We start from the raw sequence: 23,305 nt of genomic DNA, 5'->3' as shown, positions 1-23,305 counted from the left end.
TCTTCCCCACAGCTCCGCTTCTGTTGCTCTATCTTCTCAAGATCAGAACTGGAAAAGAACTTAAAATTCTAAATCACCCCCATGGAAGGTGACTTAGGTAAATGGGCAGCTGAAGAATGCAGGATCTGGTAGACCTGGGTTCAGTGGCAGCCCCACCACTGATTTCTATTGATCTTAGACTCTGAGGAGGTCCCTTACCCCCTGCATCTGTTTCTTTATCTTTAAAATGGAAATGCTACTTCTCACTCCACAAGTAGTTGGATACATCTGAAGTGAGATAATGCACTGTAAGCCCTCAATAAATGTGCATTATTATGTATTATTACAAGCCCCAGTGGTGTTCGTTCTTGCTGTTGTGCTGAGGCCCAGAGATGGACTGTGAAGTGCTCAGGTTCACAGTAAGGGGAGCTGGGGCCCCCGCAGCTGGGACTCTGGGCTCTGTGTCATTCGGTAGGTTTTTGTTTTTTTGTATTTCTCGGCTTTTGTTTCTGTGTTACCCTCTTTGTCTGACTTTCCAGCTCAGGCTTCCTCTTCCCCCCACCCATTTCCTGTCTCCCCCTTCCCTCCACAGCTGAGGTGCACACAGCCTGACAAACCCCAACAATGCTCTGTGGGCTCCCCTCCCCCAGCCCGCTCCCCCAGGGCAGGCTCAGGCGGAGGCAACATATTTATGCTTTCCGCTGGGTGGGATCGAGGCCCAGCTCTTGGGCCGGAGAGAGGCCACCTAGATCATAACGGCTGGTGACCTGGCCCTCAGCCTCTGACGGTCGTCACCCTCAGCCTGGCCCCTGAGGAAAGGGAGATTGTTGGCCTGCTTGCTGCTGTGACAAGGTCCCCACCTCCTGCCTATAGCAGAAGGCGCGGCCAGTCTGCAGCCTGCACCTGGGTGCCTGGGCAGGAGTGTCTGTTCTGTCTCCCACCTGTTGCAGGAGGTGGTGTCAGCCCCTGTGCCTCTGACTGGAGCTGTGGTCTCGCCTCTACCTGGTTAGAAGGGTTGCCCTACTTTCCAACCATAATTAGGGGGGGTTGTCCTGCCCTCTGCCCACGACAGAGGCTGTTACTCTGCCCCCTTAAAGACAAGAGGTTGGGCTTCCCTGGTGGCACAGTGGTTGAGAGTCCGCCTGCCGATGCAGGGGACACGGGTTCGTGCCCCGGTCCGGGAAGATCCCACATGCCGCGGAGCAGCTGGGCGCGTGAGCCATGGCCGCTGAGCCTGCGCGTCCGGAGCCTATGCTCCCCAACGGGAGACGTCACAACAGTGAGAGGCCCGCGTAACGGGGGAAAAAAAAAAAAAAGAAAGAAAAGAGGTTGTCCTGCCCACTTTCTTAAACAGCCTGTTGTCCAGTGTTCTGTCCGTAAGAGGGGTGTTAGCCTACCCTCTGTGTATAATAAACTATCGTCCTGTGCCCTGAGATGGCATGGCTGTTGTTCTGCTGCTGTGTCTAGCAGCTGTGTGAGCCTGGTATCTCTCTGACTGGAACATGGGTGTCTGCTCTCCAGTGATGTTACAGGGATGCTGTCCTCTCCTCTGACTCTGAAGTGATGTTAGTTCTGCCCTCCGACTGTACTGAAAGGGTCACCCAGCTCTCAGACTGTGACAGCAGTGCTACTTGCCCTTCACTGAAAGCTGAGTGGGCGTCTGTTTGTCTCCCGCTCAGTGGGGTTTCAAGGCTGCCCTTGAATCTCTTGTCCAGGTGCACCCTGGGAGGGCGGGGGGAAGTTCTATCAAATATCCTCCCTCACCTCCAAGTGCCACCCTCAGGGTGAGTAAGGCCTGGACTGGAGACATATAGGACCCCTGAGGGCTGAGAGGCAGGGGGCTATGGCAGCAGGAAGCTTGGGGTGCTGGAGGCTTGTGGTTGGGCTGCTGGGGCCCTCAGGAGGCGGCAGGAAGTCAGGGTGGGACGTGGGCGCGGGGAGACACGCAGTGGCTACGAAGGAGAGGGGAGTCGAAGCTGTGTCTGGGCAGCCAGGCTAGGCCAGGAAGACCATGTGAATGGGGCCAGAGGGCTCCTGGGCTGGGCAGGTAAGGAGTACTGGGAACAGGGGTCTAGGGGCTGCGGTGGGGGGCCTGATAGCAGAGGGCTGCCGCTGGGCCTGGGGCCGGGCTCCCCAGGTATGCAGCAGCCCTTCAGGCTGGGGGACAGAAAAACCTGGCTGGAGGTCAGGTGGGAGACAGGCAGAGCAGCTGGATCACCTCTTTCCTGCACAGCTTGTTCCCTCTTGCCTCTGTCACACCGCCTGCCATCAGGCCCCACCTCACTGGGAGCATTTTTCTTGGGGATCTGCCACATGGACTGTCAGGTACTAAAAAGGCCTTCATGGGCTTCCCTGGCGGCGCAGTGGTTGGGAGTCCGCCTGCCGATGCAGAGGACGCTGGTTCGTGCCCCGGTCCGGGAGGATCCCACATGCCGCGGAGCGGCTGGGCCCGTGAGCCATGGCCGCTGGGCCTGCGCGTCCGGAGCCTGTGCTCCGCAACGGGCGAGGCCGCAACAGTGAGAGGCCCGCGTACCACACAAAAAAATAATAATAATAAAAAAAATAATAAAAAGGCCTTCAGAAATCCCTAATCCAGTCCCTCACCCCATGATGGATGAGCCTCCTGAGGCCCAGACTGGGGCAAAGCACGCCCTCCCTGCAGTCCGTCAGCAAGGCAGAGGCAGAGAAGCTGTGATGGTCCCTGAGAGAGGGTGATGGCCTAGGGCGTGGCACACACCCCCCTATGGAGCAAGGGGATGGGCAGGCTTGAGTCAGGAGTCCCAGGAATCCTTCCGGTTGCTGGGACAGACCCCAATGACAAGACTCTCCTGAGAGAGAGAGAGGAGTCGCCCAGAGCATCCAGAGGGACACGTGAGAAGTGATTTTAGCCTCAGTGACCAACATTTTTTGAGAGAAGGAGGAGTCTTCCTTTGGGAACGGATGGGCATGTGAAGGGATATTTATCATCTGGCATGGGGCCTCCCGGGTGGAAGTATCTGACCGGACTCTGGGAAGTTGGGGGGTGAGAGAATGATGGGAGATGGGAAGAGGAAGGGCTATTTTTATCCCGGACAGGGGTGCAGTTGGGCCCGGGCAAGGACCGCATCGTGGACTTCCATCTGGAAAGTTGCCATTGTGTCCGCAGGAAATCCTCCCCTCTTCCCTTTGCTCCCTCCCGCTCTAGCCCCCCTCCCACTGCTGCTGTCTGTGTAGGGCCAGTGGGTCCTGCTGATTCCTGCTTCGAACCCCAGGAAGCTGGTTGTGGCCCAGGGAAGCAGAGTCAGCTCCCTGCCCACCCCCTCACTTTCTAGCTCTCAGCCTGCTGTTTATGGGGCAAATCCCCACCTGAGCCACACTTCGCAGGTTTCCCCTGCCTCCCTCTCCGCCTTTGGAGTTTTTCTTGAAACACAGTTTCCACTGAGTCGGCAAGTCCCAGCCTTTCTTTTGTCCCCAGCTCCAAGGCCTGCAGCCTCTTGTCGGGCCTGAAAGACATGCTGGGTCTCCCTACCCTCATCCAGACTCTGGACCCGCATAAGCCGTCCCCTCTCCCACCCAGTCTGGGCTGATAGATGACTCAGGGTCCCTCGCCCTCCGGGCTCAGGGACAGAGATTCTTCTCTAAGATTCTAAGGGAAAAAGGGCCAAGTGATGGAGCAAGAGAATAGGCGGAGGGTTCAGAGGACGGGAGAAGGCTTCCCTTAGGTGATCCGGAAGGCTTCCTGGAAGAGTCAAGGCAGTTCTGAGAAGGATAAAGGCCTATTCCGCAGAGCACCTAGGACATGAAGCCAAGGTCACTGTCCCTGGGTTGTTTCTTGGGTCCCAGGAGGGCAGAGGCCTCAGGGCAAGACCAAACACAAGAGAACCAGCGGGTTTGGTGTAGCGTGAGGGACATGCATTTCAGAGCCAGACGGACCCAGGCACAGTTCCAGTTCCGCCATTTCCTTGAACAAATGGCTTCATTTCTCCAAACTCCAGTTTACTTATTGGTAAAGAGGCAATAATAAATCCCTCCTTACAGAGTGCCTGTGGGGAATCAAAGAGAAAATAATGGCTGTGATGTGCCCTGGGTAGTACCTGGCATGCAGTAGGTGCTTAACAGAGGTTAGGCACCCCCTTCTCCTGCGAACCGTGCACCAAAGGGTGGGGGGGTGTCTGCACCAGAATTACTACTACTCAGCACCTTGGGCAGGCCAGTGAACCACCCATTCCCTCACACTTGTGGTGTGGCTTTGCAAATGAGCTTGTTTCCTGTGTGTACCAGTGGTTGTGAGAACTCTAGATTGGGCCACAGGGTCTGTTTTAGAGGAGGGTCCCACACACAGCTTCACACAGACACACACATGAACCCTCCCTCCCTAGCCAAAACACCATTCACATCATCATTGGAAAATGTATGTGTGCATGTATATTCAGAGGCAGAGGCAGGGACCGCAGATACATCATACACTGGATCTTACAAATCCATCCACACACCCACAAGCTGATGGCTTCAAGGCCAAGCTCAACGTAGTGAAAGCGATGCTGAGGGGAGCTGAGTATGTGGGTGGGATGGGGGCAGGTGGGACAAAGATACCATCCAGGTGTTGGTTTGAAAGCACCTGGAGCTGCATTTCCAATGCTTGTTCCATGAATGCTAGTCCCATGAGGCACCTGGAAAGAAAACGGTCTGGGGCCAAATCAACAAGGCCTAAGCTACAAAATGTCCCACGTTAACTTCACGATCAGCATTCGCTTGAAAAGCTAATGAAGTCTCTGAAAGTCTCCCCAGAGAAGGTGGCTGTTTGATTTAGTCTAACCCAGTGTTTTCCAGACTTCTGTGGTTGCAGAACCTTTTTTCCTGTATCCCCTATTCCATGCCTACACCTCTTGAGACAAGGAGAGGAGTGGAAGGGCAAGCTGTACAGTTGATTCTCCTCAGATGCTTGTGTCTCTTAGCAGAGTTTTTGCGTTCGTGGGGGCTTTGTTGTTTTTCAACTACAAAATTAGCACATGGCTGTTTTTAAAAATTTAAACAGTACAGGGACATACAAAGACATATTAAGAAATACAGCTCCCTCCAATCTTACTCCTGGGCTATGCTCATTGTGGACAATTTGGTGCACGTCCTTCCAGATTTTCCTATGTGTGGCTGCTGGAAAGCATACTGGTTAAGAGCCTAATCTCTGGAGGCAGGTAGACCGAGGTTCAGCTCACCTCTCCACCACTTATTTGTTTGTTATGAGGCCTCAGACAAATACCTTTACCCCATTTGGGCCTCAATTTTTGCATCTGTAAAATTGGGGTAATAATAGCACTTACTTCATAGGATTATTATGAAAATTACATGAAGTCATGCAAATGAAGGCTTAGCACAGAGCCTGGCTTAAAAGAATCCCCTATATCTCCATATTTAAGTGCAAATAGACTTAAACTCCACATTCTGTTCTGTAACTTGCTTGCCGTGTTATATCTGAGACATCTTTCCATTTCAACACATGGAGATCTTGCCTCATCTTTTCAGAGGTTTTAACTAAATGTCGTTAACTTGGTTAACGGGTAATGGTGGTGATTTTGAGATGCTACTTCCTGGCAAATACAGCTGTTTTGTGTTGTCAGTTTGTCAGGGTCACAGATGTAACCGATCAGTGAGCTGAAGACAGGCCTTACTGCCTCCTGTGAAAATGGAGTGACCCGCCAGAGGGGCACCCACCTCTAACACAGCAGGCAGGGCCAAGTGGACGGGAGCCTCTCTGACTGCTCACCTCTGTGTCCCCAGCTCTAGATCAGAGCCTGGCACGTAAGACATACCCATTAAATTTTTGTCGATAGGCTGGCCAAGTAGGAAGAAAGTCATGTCTCCTCTAACTTACCAACAGAGGCCTAAGCCCAGAGTTCTGTCTCACAGTGTGGCATTTCCCAGATATGGCCTGTGCATCATTGATGCGGGTGAGTGATTTTAGGGGGGTAATGAATGAACATTTTACAAATGTGAATTTAAGTATTATAGTATGTGTTTATTTTAATATATACAGATTTCTGTTTATGGCTGGTGATACTGGTTTTCCTTTTTTTTTTTTAATTGAAGTATACTTGATTTACAATGTTGTGTTCTGGTTTTACGTTTATGGTAGTGAAGTTTCCATCTGAGGTAAATATATTAAAGGCGAAAAAGTGGAAGTGCCAAAAATCAGAAAGGAAAATGAATGTATTTAAGGCTGGGGTAATGAAATACCCATGCAGGCCTCAAATAACTATTTTCATTTACCTAGTCCTTACTATGTACCAAGAACCATGTTAAGTACTTTATTATATGAGATCATCTGCATATCACATATTATGTTCACAACAGCCCTAGACGCAGGTCCCTTTTTTATTTCTATTTTGAAGGTTCAGAGAGGTGTAGTAACCTGCCCAAAGGCCCTCTGTCAGTGAGTGACTGGGAGGCCTTGGGAATGAACTTGGTTCACTGTGATATGGATATGATGAGCTGAGCCTCCCTGACCTGCAGACTTCCAGAAACTTTAATAAAGTGGTGTGGATCACCAAACTGTAAGTAAGGCTTCATCCTGATAAAACCCCCATGATGCAAAATACAGACAGAGGTACATGAGGAAGGGGACTCAATAAAAAAATTACTAGGTACATACAAGTTACTAGTTGGAGGGCCTCTACCAAAAATATCAGCTTTAGAATAATTGCTCTATAGCCCTTGTTTATGGCAATAACTAGCAGAATCAGTTCTATGTTTAAACCACTCCCAGTTTGATGGAATAAATACATTTTGTTTGCATAAGAGAAGGCTTATCCTTTTGTTCTCTGTTTTTGTGAACTCTGTGAATTCACAGTTTATTCCAAAGTGGTATTATATCAAAGAGGAACACACGAAAAAGGAGGGAATTCAGGAGACATCCTTGTTTTGCCCACTAGAAATTATTTACCAGGCCTGTCAACCCTGATTCTCGAGTACCATGGTGAGGGTTGTGTGCAGGCATCCACAGCTAAGGCTATTCATTGAACATACGCAACTTTGCCAATAGCCAAATCTTGGCCAAAGAAAAAGGCAAAGAAAATGTTTTAAATTATTCCTGACAGACTTTGCCACAGGGTGGCCCAGAGGGCAACAGTGGTCTGCAGTTAGAAGAGCCTGCCTGCCCTTGACATAAAGTGTTAGCCCAAGAAACCCAGGCAAGACGCTGGCACACATTTTGGACAGAATGTTCAATAAATGAATCGGTTTACAGTTTAGGGGAGGAAAAGTGTTACATTTTTTTTTAAGGGGACAAAACACATTCTAGGCCCAGCCAGGAGAGACAATGTCTATGGAGTTGATAAACATGAACAAGTTGGCAAGAATCAGAGCTCATTGTGATATGATTCCTAAACAACCCTGGGATCAGAAACTCTAGTCCACGAGCTTCACGCAGCCTGGGATTTTTGATCAATTCTACACAGGGCCACTCTGTGTGTTGGGCTCTGTGCAAAGAGACAAGAGGGATGGTACCTGAAATCCAGCCCTCACTCCACTCTCCAAGTTTGAAACCCCAGGGAGGGGTGGCCCTTTATCACTAGCACAAAGTGCTCTGTTAACCATGGACAGATCTTGAGTTTGACTGAGAACATTTCAGACTCTAGTCAGCGGAGGTCTAGAATCTACAAAATTCCTCCTCTTGACCTTGAATTCCTGAGTTGGGAGAAGAGAATGTCCTGTTTCATTCACCACAGAATCTGCCTTTGTTACTGGTTCTGAGAGTCCTGAGGATTCTCTGGATCTGTTTCCTTTTTCTTTCTTCCTTCCTTCCTTCCCTCCCACCTTTCTTTCTTTCTTTTTCTTTCTTTCTTTCTTTCTTTCTTTCTTTTTCTTTCTTTCTTTCTTTCTCTTTCTTTCTTTCTTTCTTTCTTTCTTTCTTTCTTTCTTTCTTTCTTTCTTTCTTTCTTTCTTTCTTTTTCTTTCTTTCCTTCCTTCCTTCCTTCCTTCCTTCTTTCTTTCTTTCTTTCTTTCTTTCTTTCTTTCTTTCTTTCTTTCTTTCTTTCTTTCTTTCTCTTTCTCTCTCTCTCTTCCTTTCTTTCTTTCTATGAGAAATTTATATTAAGCTTTAATTTTTAAAAATTTATTTATTTTCTTCATCTTTTTGGCTGCGTCGGGTCTTAGTTGCAGCATGTGGGATCTTTTGTTGCGGCGCATGGGCTTCTCCAGTTGTGGTGTGTGAGCTTCTCTCTAGTTGTGGTGTGCGGGTTTTCTCTCTCCAGTTGTAGTTTGCAGCACGCGGGCTCTCTAGTTAAGGTGCACGAGTATAGCAGTTGGGCCCACGGTTTTAGTTGCCCTGCGGAATGTGGGATCTTAGTTCCAAGACCAGGGATCCAACTCGCATCCCCTGCATTGGAAGGCGGATTCTTTACCATTGGACCACCAGGGAAGCCCATAAGCTTTAATTTTTATTTTCTTTTTGCCGACCTCATTTATTAACCTGGCTGAATCAGACTAGGATGGGACCCACATTTTGTACAAATAAATACATGCATATATGACCTCACAATTACATAGGGACACACACAAACTATACATGCCCCCATTTTGTTGCACATCCATCTGCACACAGGGGCTCCTACATACCCACGGGTATGTACACGTAAGCATGATGCTCAATGATTCACATGCCTCAGTATGTGCAGACTTGTATTCACCAAGCAGGTAAATGTACACTCAGAAACATGCATTCCAGATAGAGGGAGAATTGCCTTAGAGAGAAAGGCCTTTGTTAACAGCACAATGATCACATCTTGATGGAGAGTGGACCCCACTCTGTCAGACCTCTCTCCCTGCTCCATCGTCTGCATGACCTCTCAGGATTCCCTGCCCACTTTAGTCTCCAGGGAGGGAAGAATAGAGCAGAGTACCTTGAAAAAGGAGGTGGGGCCTGATTGGAGTCCCGCCTCTGCCAAGAGCCCTCACGTGCTATTGGGAAAATCACTTACCTTCTCTGATCCGCCACCTTCTCCATCTTTAAAATGAGGCTGGTGACTTACATGAGTGCTTCTCAACTCTTCCCTCCAAGGACTCCTTTGCCCTTCCCCTGTTGTACTTTTCCCCCTCTTCCCCCATGGATCTCATGATTTTGAGGGTTTTGCTGACTGAACAACCTCATTTAGGTACTAATTTTCTTGTTTCCTAGTTCAAATTTTCATCAGAGACTTAAGTATGCATTGAAGAAATGATAATGCAGTTTGTCATACTGAGAAACAAATCATAGTACCATTTCCCTTCAGATTTTAAAAATATTGAAATAACCTTCAACATTATCCTCGGGCCTCATAGGAGCATGTAGCTCCCAGTGGCTGAGAGCCACTCACCAAAATAACCTCTGGCATTGCCAGGTCTTGGGGTCTTCTGATTGCTGCCAGGCCCTATATTCCAAAACTCACACTTTTGTATAGGGCAGGGCCTGCTACCTGCAGCTGGAGGGCTCCAGGAGCACTAAATAAGCCACAGAGGAAACACTAGGGGTCAGATACCCAGCAGAGTTACTGAGTACCTTTTGGCTTAATTTAACACAGCTTAACTTTTTCTCGCTCCTGGCCCCAGTCCTTTTATTTATTTATTGTTTAAATTGACATATAGTTGATTTACAATATTTTGTTAGTTTCAGGTGTATAGCAAAGTGACTCAGTTATGCATATATACATTTTTTTCGAATTCTTTTCCATTATAGTCTATTATAAGATACTGAACATAGTTCCCTGTGCTATACAGTAAATCCTTGTTGTTTCTGTGCTATACAGTAAATCTCTATTGTTTATCTATTTTATATATAGTGGTGTGTATCTGTTAATCCCATACTCTTAATTTATCCCCCCAGCTTTCCCCTTTGGTAGCCATAAGTTTGTTTCCTATGTCTGTGAGTCTGTTTCTGTTTTGTAAATAGATTCATTTGTATTATTTTTTAGATTCCACATATAAGTGATATCCTATAATATTTGTCCTTCTGTGTCTGGCTTACTTCACTCAGTATGATAATCTTAGGTCCATCCATGTTGCTGCAAATGGCAATATTTCATTCTTTTATATATGGCCCCAGTCCTTTCTGGCAGGCCAAGATTTATCCAGGATATAGATAGGTCCTGCCTGCATGCTCTTCTGGACCCTGGCCCAAGGCCTTGTGGCTCCTTTTCCTTACCCACGTGACCCCAGCCTGGACAGGTACAGTTTCCAGCCCTATGAGCTTCAGCCTTCAGAAGGTTCCTTCTGCCCTGTCTACCAGCCTCCCCTCATTGCTGCACCCCAGTTCATCCCATTTTCTCAACCCCAGACTTTTCTCATCTTTCTCTTACCCTTTTTCAAAGCCTCTGAGAATGTCAAGCCTGGAAGGGACCTTACTGATTTAAGTTGACACCTCATCTGATGTTGGTGTTCTCTGTGTGATGTAACCAACCTGTGGTTTTCCAAGGCCTATTTGAATTTCACAAACAATGGGTTGCTCAGGACCTTACTAGACAGCTCAGCTCATCTTAGGCTGGTTCCAGGTTGTTATCAGTTCTTTTCTGGAGGCTTTTGCTGTTGATTAGTTCTTAGCCATAATAAAATTGCAATCAAAAAAAAAAAAAAAAAAAGCCATTTGCAGCCACAGAGCCGAGCAAGATTTCTCAAATGTCTCCCCAGAACTCCTAAAGTAGGGGGAAGAGTATATGCGTGTACACCTTTCCTTGAAAGTCTCTTGATTTGGCTTAAATTTCCATGTACATTTTGTATTTTCCTCTATTTGTAATAGATCTATGTCTGTTTAACTACGTTAATAAGGTTTAACTATGTGTTTAACACCCATGCTTTGGGAGGTACACACCCATGACTTCCGGTACTCATGAAAGGTTATAAGTATCTCAGTTTAAAAAACATAAGCTTATCAACTATACTCCAAAATAAAATAAAAATTAAATTTAAAAAAAAAAGAAACATGAGCTTAAAGCCAAGAGGATTATTTACCAGGCCCATTCTCCCACCCTCCAAAGCAGGGGTTGGTAGGGCAGAATGGGCACTGATATAAGTCTTTCTTAGCTCTAAATCAAGCCAACATTCATCTAAGCTTGTGAGGAAGGGATGGCGATCCCCAGCTGACAGAAAAGGCAAAGTGAGGCTGGGGAAGAATGATTTCAGCAAAGAGACACAGTAAGTTATCAGAACCAGAATTTGAACATAACTCCGGGGCCTATCCTTCAATCTTTTTTTTCTTTCTTTAATTAAGATATAATTGACATAGGTCCTTAAGTCTTTGTTTTTTAAATTAATTAATTTAATTTTGACTGCGTTAGGTTCTCGTTGCTGCATGCAGGCTTTCTTTAAATTTTTTTAATTTTTTTTTTTTTTTTTTTTTTGCGGTACACAGGCCCCTCACTGCTTTGGCCTCTCCCATTGCGGAGCCTACACACAGGCTCAGCGGCCATGGCTCACGGGCCCAGCCGCTCCGCAGCATGTGGGATCCTCCCGGACCGGGGCACGAACCCATGTCCCCTGCATCGGCAGGCAGACTCTCAACCACTGCACCACCAGGGAAGCCCCAGGCTTTCTTTAGTTGCGGCGAGCGGGGGCTACTCTTCGTTGTGGTGCGCGAGCTTCTCATGGCAGTGGCTTCTCTTGTTGCGGAGCACAGGCTCTAGGCACATGGGCTTCAGTAGTCGTGGCTCACGGGCTCTAAAGCACAGGCTCAGTAGTTGTGGCGTGTGGGCTTAGTTGCTCTGCGGCATGTGGAATCTTCACAGACCAGGGCTTGAACCCGTGTCCCCTGCATTGGCAGGTGGATTCTTAACCACTGAGCCACCAGGGAAGCCCCAGACCTTAAGTCTTGCTAACCAAAAAACCACCACTGCTCCCCACTTCTACTTGGTCCCAGCATGTATTAGCAACTCTAGCTTTATTCCGCCCCAAACAGTTGTGTGAGTTTAAGCAGGCCTTTCTGGTCCTCTGCTCATCTAAAATCAGAGGTTAGACTTGGTGGTTTCTAAGACCTCTATAGATGGGAGAATCTGTGCATCAACGCTCCACATACCAGTCAACATTTATTAACAAGAATAGCTCCGGGTGCTGGGACATTCAGGCAAATAAAACACAGCTTCTGCTCTTGATAAATCCCCCATCTCATCAAGGGGGTAGGAGAGGCAGGGGGACTGACATAAATTAGCGTAATCATGGCACTCAGTGCCTAAGTTGATGATTGTGGTCTAAGTGGAATGCTGTAGGAGCAAAGAGCACTGGGCATAGGGAAGGCTTCACAGAGAAGGTGATATCTGAGTTGAGGCTTGAAGATTGAGTTAGAGTTCAACAGATGGGCAAAAGCATTCCAAGGCAGGCGAATCACATAAACAAAGGCACGTTGTAAGAAAAGAGCGCGAGGTTTTGGGGAAGACTAGCTCAGAACACAGGCTGTGTGAATATATGTGTGTGTGTGTGTGTGTGTGTGTGTGTGTGTGTGTGTGTGTGTGTGTAGCAGAATAGACTGAGGAGGTGGATTTGATTCTGATATTAAAGGTTCTTGAATGCACAGTAAATTCAATTAAACTTTACCTGAGGACTGCTGATTCCAAGCAGTCCTGAGGAGCAGCCCTGGGGGAGGAGGTGCTGCAGGGACTCCCAGGAGTGAGGTCCCGCCACACCCTGCTTCAGGCAGAACAGCTCCACTATTACCTGCTTTATCTATGAGGTTCTGCTTGATTTCATCTGACAAAAAGTTTCCACATGGGCTTCCCTGGTGGTGCAGTGGTTGAGGGTCAGCCTGCCGATGCAAGGGACGCGGGTTCGTGCCCCGGTCCGGGAAGATCCCACATGCCGCAGAGCGGCTGGGCCCGTGAGCCATGGCTGCTGAGCCTGTGCGTCCGGGTCCTGTGGTACGCAATGGGAGAGGCCACAGCAGTGAGAGGCCCGTGTACCACAAAAAAAAAAAAAAAAAAAAAGTTTCCACTGCTAAAGCAAGCAAACAAGTAAAAGTTATGGCCAAGAGGGCCGCTGAAGTGTTTTCTGCTGGGGAGAAGCAGAAAGAAGCCTCTGAAGGAGACTTTGTCGTGGGGGGGAGCAGCGGCCTGATGGCTGACTTTTGGGAGAAAGGGTCTCATATTCAGCTTCCTCGTCTGGAAAGGGGAATTGTAATTAGGAGGTGGGGCGCACACACCCCTCTGGTAGGGGAGGATCAAAACTTAGGTCTTCCCTAAGGCTTGGGGAAGTGTATGTGATCTCTAGTAGGTTGTCCCCCAACTTGGGGGATGGGCAGAGAGAGCTGGAGGGGGGAGAGACAGGAAGTGGGCAACTAGACTAACAAAGGTGCCTGTGGCGGTTTGCCCAGCCCAGGTGGGAGGGCAGGGCCTAGGCCTCAGCAGGAGGGCATGTGTGACTCTACTGGGAGCTAGGACCCCATTTCAGCTTTTCTGTGGCTGGTGAATGGGGGCTGGGGGGCTGACAATCTCAGGTCCTTCTGGAAGTTTCCAGGGCTAGGCCTTAGCATGTCTGATGTTGCAGGGGTAGATCTTGGGGGAGCCCTTTCAGCCCCCTCTCCATTCCCCCAGGGACCATGGGCTGTAGCTGCAGCTCAAACCCTGAAGATGACTGGATGGAAAACATCGATGTATGTGAGAACTGCCATTACCCCATAGTCCCACTGGATGGCAAGGCCATGGTAAGAGGCAAGACAGGGGCTTGGTGCGGGAGTCGGGTGGGTGTACGACCTGGAAGAGAGAAACGGACCACCACTATAGGTCCTTGAGATAACAGCGAGCTCTCTCCCCTGCAACAGAAATGAAAAGAACCCCGGAGAGGGAAAGGGGTTCTCATAAGGTCACGCAGCAAGTGGTTGGCAAATTCAGTGATAAGACCCAGCCAAGCTGAAGTGAAGGAGAGCAGGGCAATGGGGAGGCAAGCCAGGGTCTGACCCAGCCTCCAGCTCTCTGACTCCACTCATCCCCTACCCCACAGCTGTCCATCTGGAATGGCTCTGAAGTGCGGGATCCACTGGTCACCTACGAGGGCTCCAACCCCCCAGCTTCTCCACTGCAAGGTGACTTCAACCAGCAGGGCTTGGAAGAGAAGTCCTGTGGACCCTTGGCTGTCAGCCTCCATCTCCTCACCTACTCACCACCTGTCCTTCCTCCTTCCCCCTCAGTCTTGTTGGCTACCGTGTAACTCCTGAACTTGCGCTCCCAGCCTATTCCAGGCAGGTTCTCCCTGACTCCCCCTGTCTTTACAGACAACCTGGTTATCGCCCTGCACAGCTATGAGCCTTCCCACGATGGAGACCTGGGCTTCGAGAAGGGTGAACAGCTACGTATCCTGGAGCAGTGAGTGTCCCCTTCACCCCATCCATCCTTGCCCTGCGGTAGAGCATGAGGGAGCGGGGATCTCAGGTACTGCGGCCCCCCTGCGGCCCCTGATCTGGCTTGCAGTGGGTGCCCTTAAGACAAAATGGGAGGCTCCGGAGTGTTGAGCTGAAGGGTGGGGTGGCATGGCCTAACTGGGGGCTCTGAGGGGGGTTTCCAGCCAAGTCCAAGGCTGAGCAGACCCGTGCTAACCGCCGCTGTTGCGCAGGAACGGTGAGTGGTGGAAGGCGCAGTCCGTGACCACGGGCCAGGAAGGTTATATCCCCTTCAACTTTGTGGCCAGAGCGAACAGCCTGGAGCCCGAACCGTGAGTGGGGACTCGTCGTGGGGGATGGCTGGGCGTAGATCCAGGGACCTCGGAGCAAAGGAGAGATGCTAGGGGTGGTGTGAATGCTGGAGGGTTATGGAGTAAGAACGGACTAACAGACGAAAGAAGCCCTCGCTTCTGCCTTGCTAAGCTGGTTCTTCAAGACCCTGAGCCGCAAGGACGCGGAGAGGCAGCTCCTGGCGCCCGGGAACACGCACGGCTCCTTCCTGATCCGAGAGAGTGAAAGCACCACGGGTGAGCCGCTGGGCTGGCGGGGGGCGGGGGCGGGGCCGCGGGCTGGGGCAGCGAGCAGAGGTCTGGGCGCGAGGAGCCCGCGGGTTTGGTGTGGGATGGGGGCGGGGGGGGGGATGTGGCGCGTCGGCAGAGGTGCGATTCGCTGGAGGCCACCACCCGCCTCTTTTGCGTTCCTTCATCCTTTCTTTTTTTCAGGATCGTTTTCATTGTCCGTCCGGGACTTCGACCAGACCCAGGGAGAAGTGGTGAAACATTACAAGATCCGTAACCTTGACAAAGGAGGCTTCTACATCTCCCCCCGCATCACTTTTCCTGGCTTGCATGAGCTGGTCCGCCATTATATGAGTGAGCACTGCAGGGTTAGGGTTAGCACCTGTGCCCTATCAGCCTGCCTCCCCCAGTTTCTCTCGGGGTACCCTCCACCCATCTCTCAGTATGCTCCTTTATTCCCCCTCAGTGGGTGAGGTGCGGTACCTTGGAGCCCCAGGGATCAGGTGACAGCTCCACACACCTCCCCTGCCAGTCCATTTCCCCAGGTGGGGACTGGGTGGGCCCCCACCCTCAGTCCCGCCTTATTGACAGCCTTACCCTCCTCCCTTGTCCTCACAGATTCTTCGGACGGGCTGTGCACGAGGTTAAGCCGCCCCTGCCAGACCCAGAAGCCCCAGAAGCCGTGGTGGGAGGATGAGTGGGAGGTTCCCAGGGAAACGCTGAAGCTGGTGGAGCGGCTGGGGGCTGGCCAGTTCGGAGAGGTGTGGATGGGTAAGTGAGGCCCTCCCGGACTGCGGGGAGGGGAGGTGTCTACGGTCGTGAGAGTCCCACGACAGTGCCCTGTTTCTGGGCAGCTGCCTGGCTCTGGGGGCATGGGCTCCGAGTGATTCCCCCAACCCCTCCCTGCCCCAGGGTACTACAACGGGCACACGAAGGTGGCAGTGAAGAGCCTGAAGCAGGGCAGCATGTCCCCCGATGCCTTCCTGGCTGAGGCCAACCTCATGAAGCAGCTGCAACACCAGCGGCTGGTCCGGCTCTACGCGGTGGTCACCCAGGAGCCCATCTATATCATCACGGAATACATGGAGAATGGTGGGCGCCGCCGCCGTGCGCGGCCGCTGGGGGGCACTGCCGTCTCCTCTGCCCCTGCTGGAGGGCGGAGGAGATAGGCCTAGCTCAGCACTGAGGTTTTTTAGAGGAATTTTCCTGAGCCCCCAAAGACTCACTTCCAGGGGCGACTATATGCCGTGTGGAGAAGAGGGTGTGTTGTTCGAGCCCCGTCTGGGAGCCCAGCTTTAGGTGGCAGGTTCTGGAAGAGCATTCACCACCACCCCCACCCCGCCTTCTTCTCTGACCTGCAGTCAGTCCTGATGCCTTCTTCACACCCCACCTTGATCTAAGGATGCTTGATCTCAGGAGATGAGTAGGTCCCTAACCCCTTCTCTCTCCCTTCTGCCCCTGAGCCTTGGGAGTGCTCCAAAGTCCTCTTTTTCAGTTCTGGGTGAGCCCCTCCCCCTCCCCCTCCCTCGGTCCACTGTCGCACAGAGCCCCAGGAAGGTAAATAGGAATTTCTAGGCCCAGCTTTGGGCCAAGTCCCTGTGCCACCTCTGATGCTCAGTTCCTCCAAGAATAACAGCAGAAATCTAAACAGGCTTATCCAGAAATAAGAGTAGTCATTAAAGGCTCTAGAGTCTGACTGCCTGGGTTAGAATCCTGGCTTCAGGTTTGTGTGGCCTTGGGCTTGGTCGCTTCACTTCCCTGTGCCATGGTTTCCTCATCTGTAAAATGGTGATAATAATGCAATAGCAACTTTCTTACAGGGTCTTTTTTTTTTTTTTTTTTGGCTGTGTTGGGTCGTTGTTGCTGCTTGTAGGCTTTCTCTAGTTGCGGCGAGCAGGGACTACTCTTCGTTGTGGTGCGTGAGCTTCTCATTGCAGTGGCTTCTCTTGTTGCAGAGCACAGGCTCTAGGCGCGCGGGCTTCAGTAGCTGTGGCGCATGGGCTTAGTTGCTCCGCGGCATGTGGGATCTTCCCAGACCAGGGCTCGAACCCGTGTCCCCTGCATTGGCAGGCAGATTCTTAACCACAGGGAAGTCCCCTTATAGGGTTTTTGTGAGGATGAAAGTTAATGCATATAGAGCAGTTGGAACAGGGCCTGCCATATAGTAACAGATTAGTAAGTTTGTCGTTATCTGGCTCTGATTCTTTCGGAGTATAAAATCTGTCCCTCTTTCAGGAAGGGAAAAAATCTGTTAATTGGCTAATGGATTCTGGAAATGGCAAATAGCGGACCACCTTCAATTGGTATTTGCTTGTAGTTCTGTGTTGAGAAGGATTCTGAGGTTCATTGGAAGTGAGTACTGGGATTGATTAGCAACATCTGCCATGGATACAATGAAGGAATGGCAGTTTATGTCCACATATTTGCTGCCTCTGGGTGAGGTCTTTGCCTTCAGTGACTAATTCAGCACTCATACTGGAGACACTCAAGTTGTTGTCATCTTCACATAGGGTTTTAGTCTCTCGAGAAGGACCAGCGATCACTAGCTCTGTTCCAGCCACTCCCATCCCTGGTCTTCTCCTAGTTACCCTCTGTCACCAGAAAGGTGGTCTCTCAGTCCTCCAGGCCACCTCTTTCCATATTCCATTTACTACATTCAGCATACATTTATTGCTGCTTACTGTGGGCTGGGAACATTGATTGACTGCTGCTATCAGTTATGCACACTAAGAAAACCAGAGTTTGTGCCATAGGAAAGTTCCAGTATACCATGGGGAAGGTAGATGATGATGTAATTTATTATGCTTGGTAGGATCTAGAGAGGCTTTCTAGAGGAATAGTCTAGCTGGGCCATGAACAAAAAGAACTTTTAGCATGAGACATGGGACAAAGAGACCTTGGGGTGAGAACCCAGGGGTCTATGTGGAAAATCTCACAATTGTCTAGGGTGGGTGGAGTAAAAGAGGCAGGAGTGGAGGGAAGAGAAGAAACTACAGATGTGGAGCATGCAGCGCTTTGGATGACTGGCTGAAGAGTTTGGGCTCCACCCCACTGGTGACAAGAAGCTTGAAGACCCCTCCAAGTAGCCCCCTAGTCCCTGGGAAAAGGGCATCACACATCCTGGGCATCCTCACTCTGAACACACACTCCTTCTTTTTCAGCTTTTACTCTTCCTTTCCACACATCAGACACTGCTTCTAGACTCCCAGTTAGGGGAGAAGGGTCTGGGGGCTTTCCCCTGGGGCAACTTGTGTCAGCAACTCCTGCTTCTGCCCACAGGGAGCCTGGTGGATTTTCTCAAGACCTCCACAGGCATCAAGCTGACCATCAACAAACTCTTGGACATGGCAGCCCAAGTAAGGGGACTGGGGAGGGGCTGGGCACGGGCACAGGGCAGTGGGACAAGGATTTCGGGCCCAGGACTGCTGACCTGTACCTGGCCTGCAGATTGCAGAGGGCATGGCATTCATTGAAGAGCAGAATTATATCCACCGTGACTTGAGGGCCGCCAACATCCTGGTGTCTGATACCCTGAGCTGCAAGATCGCAGACTTTGGCCTAGCACGCCTCATTGAGGACAATGAGTACACAGCCAGGGAGGGTAGGTATGGGATATGAGGGAAGTCTGGGGCCTGCAGGGTCTGGCCAAGCAGACCCAGGTGACCTCACTTCCTCCCTCCAGGCGCCAAGTTCCCCATTAAGTGGACAGCACCAGAAGCCATTAACTATGGGACATTCACCATCAAGTCGGACGTGTGGTCTTTCGGGATCCTGCTGACGGAGATTGTCACTCACGGCCGCATCCCTTACCCAGGTCAGGGTCAAGGGCAGGAGCTGAAAGGGAGATGGGGACGGGCAGCAAATTCATGTCTTTCCACTTACTTCTTCCCAGGCTAAGAATCTGAAACTCTCTAGCTGCTTCTCCTCCATCATCTCCTCCATCTCCCAGGCCTGGCTTCCATCTCTGTCTCTGGATCTCTCTTCCCTCAACAATCCCAGCTCTTTTCTTTAATTCTAACACTGGCAGCCTAATATGTAGAAGAGGATCTGGCCTGGGAGGCAAGAGGCCTGCTTCTTATTACCAGGTCTGCCACTGATGCTTTCTGTTTGGCTTTGATCAGATCATTCCTTTTTTCTCCAGTTGTAAAACGTGAGGTTAGAACAGTACCTGACCCATACGAAGCACTCAAGAGTGTTAGGTTTTATTATTAATCACTATGGGCAAGTGACTTGGGCAGGTGACTTTACCTCTCTGAGCCTCAGTTTCATGATATGAGAAACAAGATTATTTGTGAAAGAGCTTGATTCATAGTAGGTGTTCACTAAACACTGACTTCCCATCCCTCTGAAGCCTTCCATGTAGAGTGAGAGAGACGTGTAAACAGCTAATTCCCACCCTCTCCCAGTCCTCCCTCTATCTCGTGGACAGTCCTTTACCCCTGAATTCAGCCAAGACGGGAATGAAGTTTTTTTTGAAAGGAACTTGCTAGGAAACCCTGGGGAAAGGAAATAGAATACAAAGACAGGGTAAGGAGGTCATAGAGCACAGTGGCCAGACTTGCAGAAGCTTCCCACATCCCCATCAGTGTACACAGGACTTTGCTCCTGGGAAGGTAAAGACACCTTAGAATCAGGTGAGGGTATGCAGGCCTTCCCTGCCCTGGACTTGCCCCATCACAGAGTCCAGCGGCAGCGCTGGGGCTAGAAACACACTCATTGTGCTGCTAAGAGCTCACACTGCTCCCTTAGAGAATTTTTCTATTAGAAGAGTAAAGGCAGTGAAAGCATGATGATAAATGGCAACTGACACATGGCTTCAGGGTCAGGGAAACTATGGGGAGTAACGGGGACCTGGGTGAACTTGCATCTGCTCTAGCAGATGGTTGTTATTAAGACATGGGGGCCCTTCCCTGGTGGCGCAGTGGTTGAGAGTCCGCCTGCCGATGCAGGGGACGCGGGTTCGTGCCCCGGTCTGGGAAGATCCCACATGCCGCGGAGCGGCTGGGCCCGTGAGCCATGGATGCTGAGCCTGTGCCCCGCAACGGGAGAGGCCACAACAGCGAGAGGCCCGCGTACCGCAAAAAAAAAAAAAACTAAAAGACATGGGGGCCCAAAAAACAGATCTTTGTTTTTTCAAGAGAAGCCAAAACTTGGAGTTTTAGGAAAATTTTCCCATTTCCAAATATTGGTGATGATTCAGATTGTTTAAAAATGCCAAAAGGGGGGACATCCCTGGTGGTCCAGCAGTTAAGATTCCACGCTCCCAATGCAGGGGGCACGGGTTCGATCCCCGGTCAGGGAACTAAGATCTCGCATGCCAAATAATAATAATAATAATAATACACACACACACACACACAATAACAAAAAAAACACTATAAGGGGCCAAGCCAAAGTAGGTCTGTGGGCTGTATTGAGGCTGGGTGTAGCCAATAGGTTTGTACCCTTGTTCCCTGGCCTATGTCCTTCAGTGTCCTGATTTTGAAATCTGAGTGACACATAGCCAGAGGCCCCCCAGGGGAAAGGCCTGGGGAAGAGAAATCTCTATTAACTAGGGTCCAGTCTGAAGCTTTGTAGGAGTAAAACTTCTGTTTTGCTAGGACCCTCTTGGGGTTAGGCTCTGGGGACTGCCTGTCACAGTCTCTTCTCAGGAGAATGAAGGAGAAACCAGAGGCCATACAGGTAATTTAGAAACAGGGAGCTATATTTCTGCTGTGACCATGCAGTTCTCCAGAGCAGCTCCTCTTGGGGTCTACATGCAAAGAGCCTACTGTGAGGGCAAGGATCAGCACCAAGGGCGGGAAGTGGCCCAAAGATAATTTCATCTGGATCATGGAGAGGCCTAGTGAATCTTCTCTGCCCCATGCAGGGTGTGCCTTGCTGGGGTCCAGGGTCCATCTGGATTCCTGATGCAGCATCTCATGTGCCTGTTCTAAAAGCTGGAGGAGCCTCCCCATTGTCCTGGCTGTGGGCCCCCATCCTGCCCTGGGCCCTGACTACTCCATCCTTCCCTACCAAATAATCATCATTACAGGTACCCTTTATGCTGCATCTCCTCTTCCAGGCAGCATCCTCAATGCTATATATACACTTTCTCTTTCAATCCTGATAACATCTCTATGAGGGAGGAGCTACTGTTGTCCCATTTTCCAGATGAGGAAACTGAGGCTCAGAAAGGTGCCGTGGCTCACCCAAAGTCTCACAGCCACATGTGTGCGTTATTGAGCGTTTAAGCCATAGCAGACACTACAAGTGGCACGACTGACATTTAGAAGGTACCGCGAGTATAGCTTTACCATTGATGAAGACCAAGGTCCCTTTGGATTCGTGCTCACACCATACCAGTTGTCAAATATCTTGACCATCCCCCCTGCCTGTGGGCTTCCAAAGCCTGGAGCCTTGGTGTCAGTTCTCCCATCAACCTCTAGGGATGACCAATCCTGAGGTGATTCAGAACCTGGAGCAAGGCTACCGCATGGTACGACCTGACAACTGTCCAGATGAGTTGTACCACCTTATGATGCTGTGCTGGAAGGAGCTCCCGGAGGACCGGCCCACCTTTGACTACCTGCGCAGCGTGCTGGAGGACTTCTTCACAGCCACAGAGGGCCAGTACCAGCCGCAGCCTTGAGGAACCTAGCTGGCTGGGGCTTGGAGCCCTCCCCCTACCAGGCCAACCTGGCTCGGGGAGATGCAGTTCCTGTGTTACACCCATGTGGCCTATGCACATATGGGACTCTGCATGTGAATCCCGCCCACGTGCGACACATACACTTCTCGTGTCCTGTACACGGGTTCTGTAGTTGGCTGGGCTCTGCACATGTGTCTTGTACATGTGTGGCCTGTGCATATATGTCTTGGACACTCCTCCAAGTTGTCCCTTTCTGGGCCCGCCCACTTCTGAGACCACCAAAGAGAGGAGAGAGGCCTGTGATTGACACCAGCTTCTCCCCACCCCCTTTTCCTTTCCCCTGGTCATCCAGAAGCTCCTTGAGGGCCGGGGACCTTATCTAATACCTCTGTGTGCTCCTCTTTGGTGCCTGGCACCCATAAGGAGCTGAATAAATGTCTGTTGGTGAAGATTGCACATCTTTCTGCTCCCCACTCCAATCTCCTTTTCCTTGGGAGTGGGGAGTGAGCGTTCAGAAGATGGAAACTGGGGCACCCTGAATTGGGGTGAAAGATGGGATGAAGGGATATCTGAACTTTTTCCAGCCCTGCTGATGTTGGGGGCCAAGAGTAGGTCCCTATACTTTGCTGTATGGGTTCTCTGAACCCCTTCAAACATCCATCCCAAAGGATTATGGGCAACTCCTACCCAGAACCTCCTAGACAGTAGATGCGTCCCAAGACACTCCCCCCTCCCATTATATAAATGCAACAGCATTTTTGAGAGCTACTGATTCAAGGACTATATTTGACCTTAGATATGTTCTGATTCACGTTCAAGGTGTTTTTATTTTTTATTTATTTATTTTTTTCAAGGTGTTTTCAAACATTGAGTTTATTCACTCACTTAACAAATATTTATTGAACATCTACTGTGTGCTAGGCATGATTCTGGGCTCATAGGATATGCAGTAGATAAAATCTCTGGAGCTTCCACCCTGTAAAGGAAGATAGACAATAAGCATCACAAAGAAGTAAATGGTATGGTATGCTACAAGGTGACAGTGCTAAGGGGAAAAAAAGAGCAAGGTAAGGGGAATTAGGAATGTCATGTTTGGGGGAGGTTTGTAGTTTTAAAGAGGGTGGTCTGGGAAGGTCTCATTGAGAAGGTGAATTGTGAGCAAAGATTTGAAGGTGAGGGAGTGAGCCACATGGTATGCTGGATGAGCAGTCAGGCAGAGGGAACAGCCTGAGGCAGAAGCTTGCCTGGCAAGATCTGAGAGGTAAAGGTAGCCTGAGGGAGGGGGAGAGATCCTATGGGGCCTGGGGCCTTGTGGCCTTTGCAGGAGCCATTTTGAGGAGCCTTTGCAGGGTGCCGAGCTATGACATGATCTGACTTACATTTTAAAAGGATGGCTCTTACTGCTGTCTTGAAAGTAGACTGGGGCTTCCCTGGTGGCGCAATGGTTGAGAGTCCGCCTACCGATTCAGGGGACGCGGGTTCGTGCCCCGGTCCGGGAAGATCCCACATGCCGCGGAGCGGCTGGGCCCGTGAGCCATGGCCGCTGAGCCTGCTCATCCGGAGCCTGTGCTCCGCAACGGGAGAGGCCACAACAGTGAGAGGCCTGCGCACTGCAAAAAAAAAAAAAAAAAAAGAAAGAAAAGAAAAAAGAAAGTAGACTGAGTTAGCAGTCAGTTTATAAAACTGGGGTGGTTTTGCATAAACCTCCAGATTTCTGCCTTCTCTTGAAAAAAATAGGAAGATTTGGCTCTTTTGGGCTTACCTGTCCTCATGGAGCTGAGTAAGTGGCCAATGCCTTCAGGTGGGGTATGAGCT

General features: G+C 50.2%; 1 protein-coding gene across 2 annotated transcripts; it reads left to right on the top strand.

Moving 5' to 3' along the window:
- The first annotated feature begins 1,923 nt into the window (after positions 1 to 1,923).
- On the top strand, positions 1,924 to 21,962 carry LCK (LCK proto-oncogene, Src family tyrosine kinase). 2 transcript variants are annotated; one of them, XM_067012397.1, is made up of 13 exons: positions 1,924 to 2,026; positions 13,500 to 13,609; positions 13,906 to 13,987; positions 14,177 to 14,267; positions 14,515 to 14,613; positions 14,765 to 14,868; positions 15,064 to 15,213; positions 15,478 to 15,630; positions 15,772 to 15,951; positions 18,139 to 18,215; positions 18,307 to 18,460; positions 18,542 to 18,673; positions 21,288 to 21,962. In XM_067012397.1, the coding sequence occupies exons 2-13, from the start codon at positions 13,505 to 13,507 to the stop codon at positions 21,488 to 21,490; spliced, it is 1,530 nt and encodes a 509-aa protein (XP_066868498.1). In that variant the 5' UTR covers positions 1,924 to 2,026; positions 13,500 to 13,504; the 3' UTR covers positions 21,491 to 21,962. The 2 variants fall into 2 exon arrangements, with proteins under 2 accessions (XP_066868498.1, XP_066868507.1); XM_067012406.1 differs by lacking the exon at positions 1,924 to 2,026 and adding an exon at positions 6,345 to 6,506 and having other exon boundaries at positions 21,288 to 21,945.
- The last annotated feature ends 1,343 nt before the right edge of the window (positions 21,963 to 23,305 follow it).

Source organism: Kogia breviceps, chromosome 1 (assembly GCF_026419965.1).
Source record: "Kogia breviceps isolate mKogBre1 chromosome 1, mKogBre1 haplotype 1, whole genome shotgun sequence".
Classification (NCBI taxonomy): Eukaryota; Metazoa; Chordata; class Mammalia; order Artiodactyla; family Physeteridae; genus Kogia; species Kogia breviceps.
This window is presented reverse-complemented; position numbering and strand designations above follow the sequence as displayed.

Excerpts from the sequence above, each read along its gene's own strand:
- LCK (XM_067012397.1), top strand. The coding sequence starts at position 13,505 with ATGGGCTGTAGCTGCAGCTCAAACCCTGAAGATGACTGGATGGAAAAC. Across the intron at positions 14,869-15,063 it reads AGAGAGTGAAAGCACCACGG|GATCGTTTTCATTGTCCGTC; the intron begins GTGAGCCGCTGG and ends TCTTTTTTTCAG. Across the intron at positions 15,952-18,138 it reads CACGGAATACATGGAGAATG|GGAGCCTGGTGGATTTTCTC; the intron begins GTGGGCGCCGCC and ends TTCTGCCCACAG.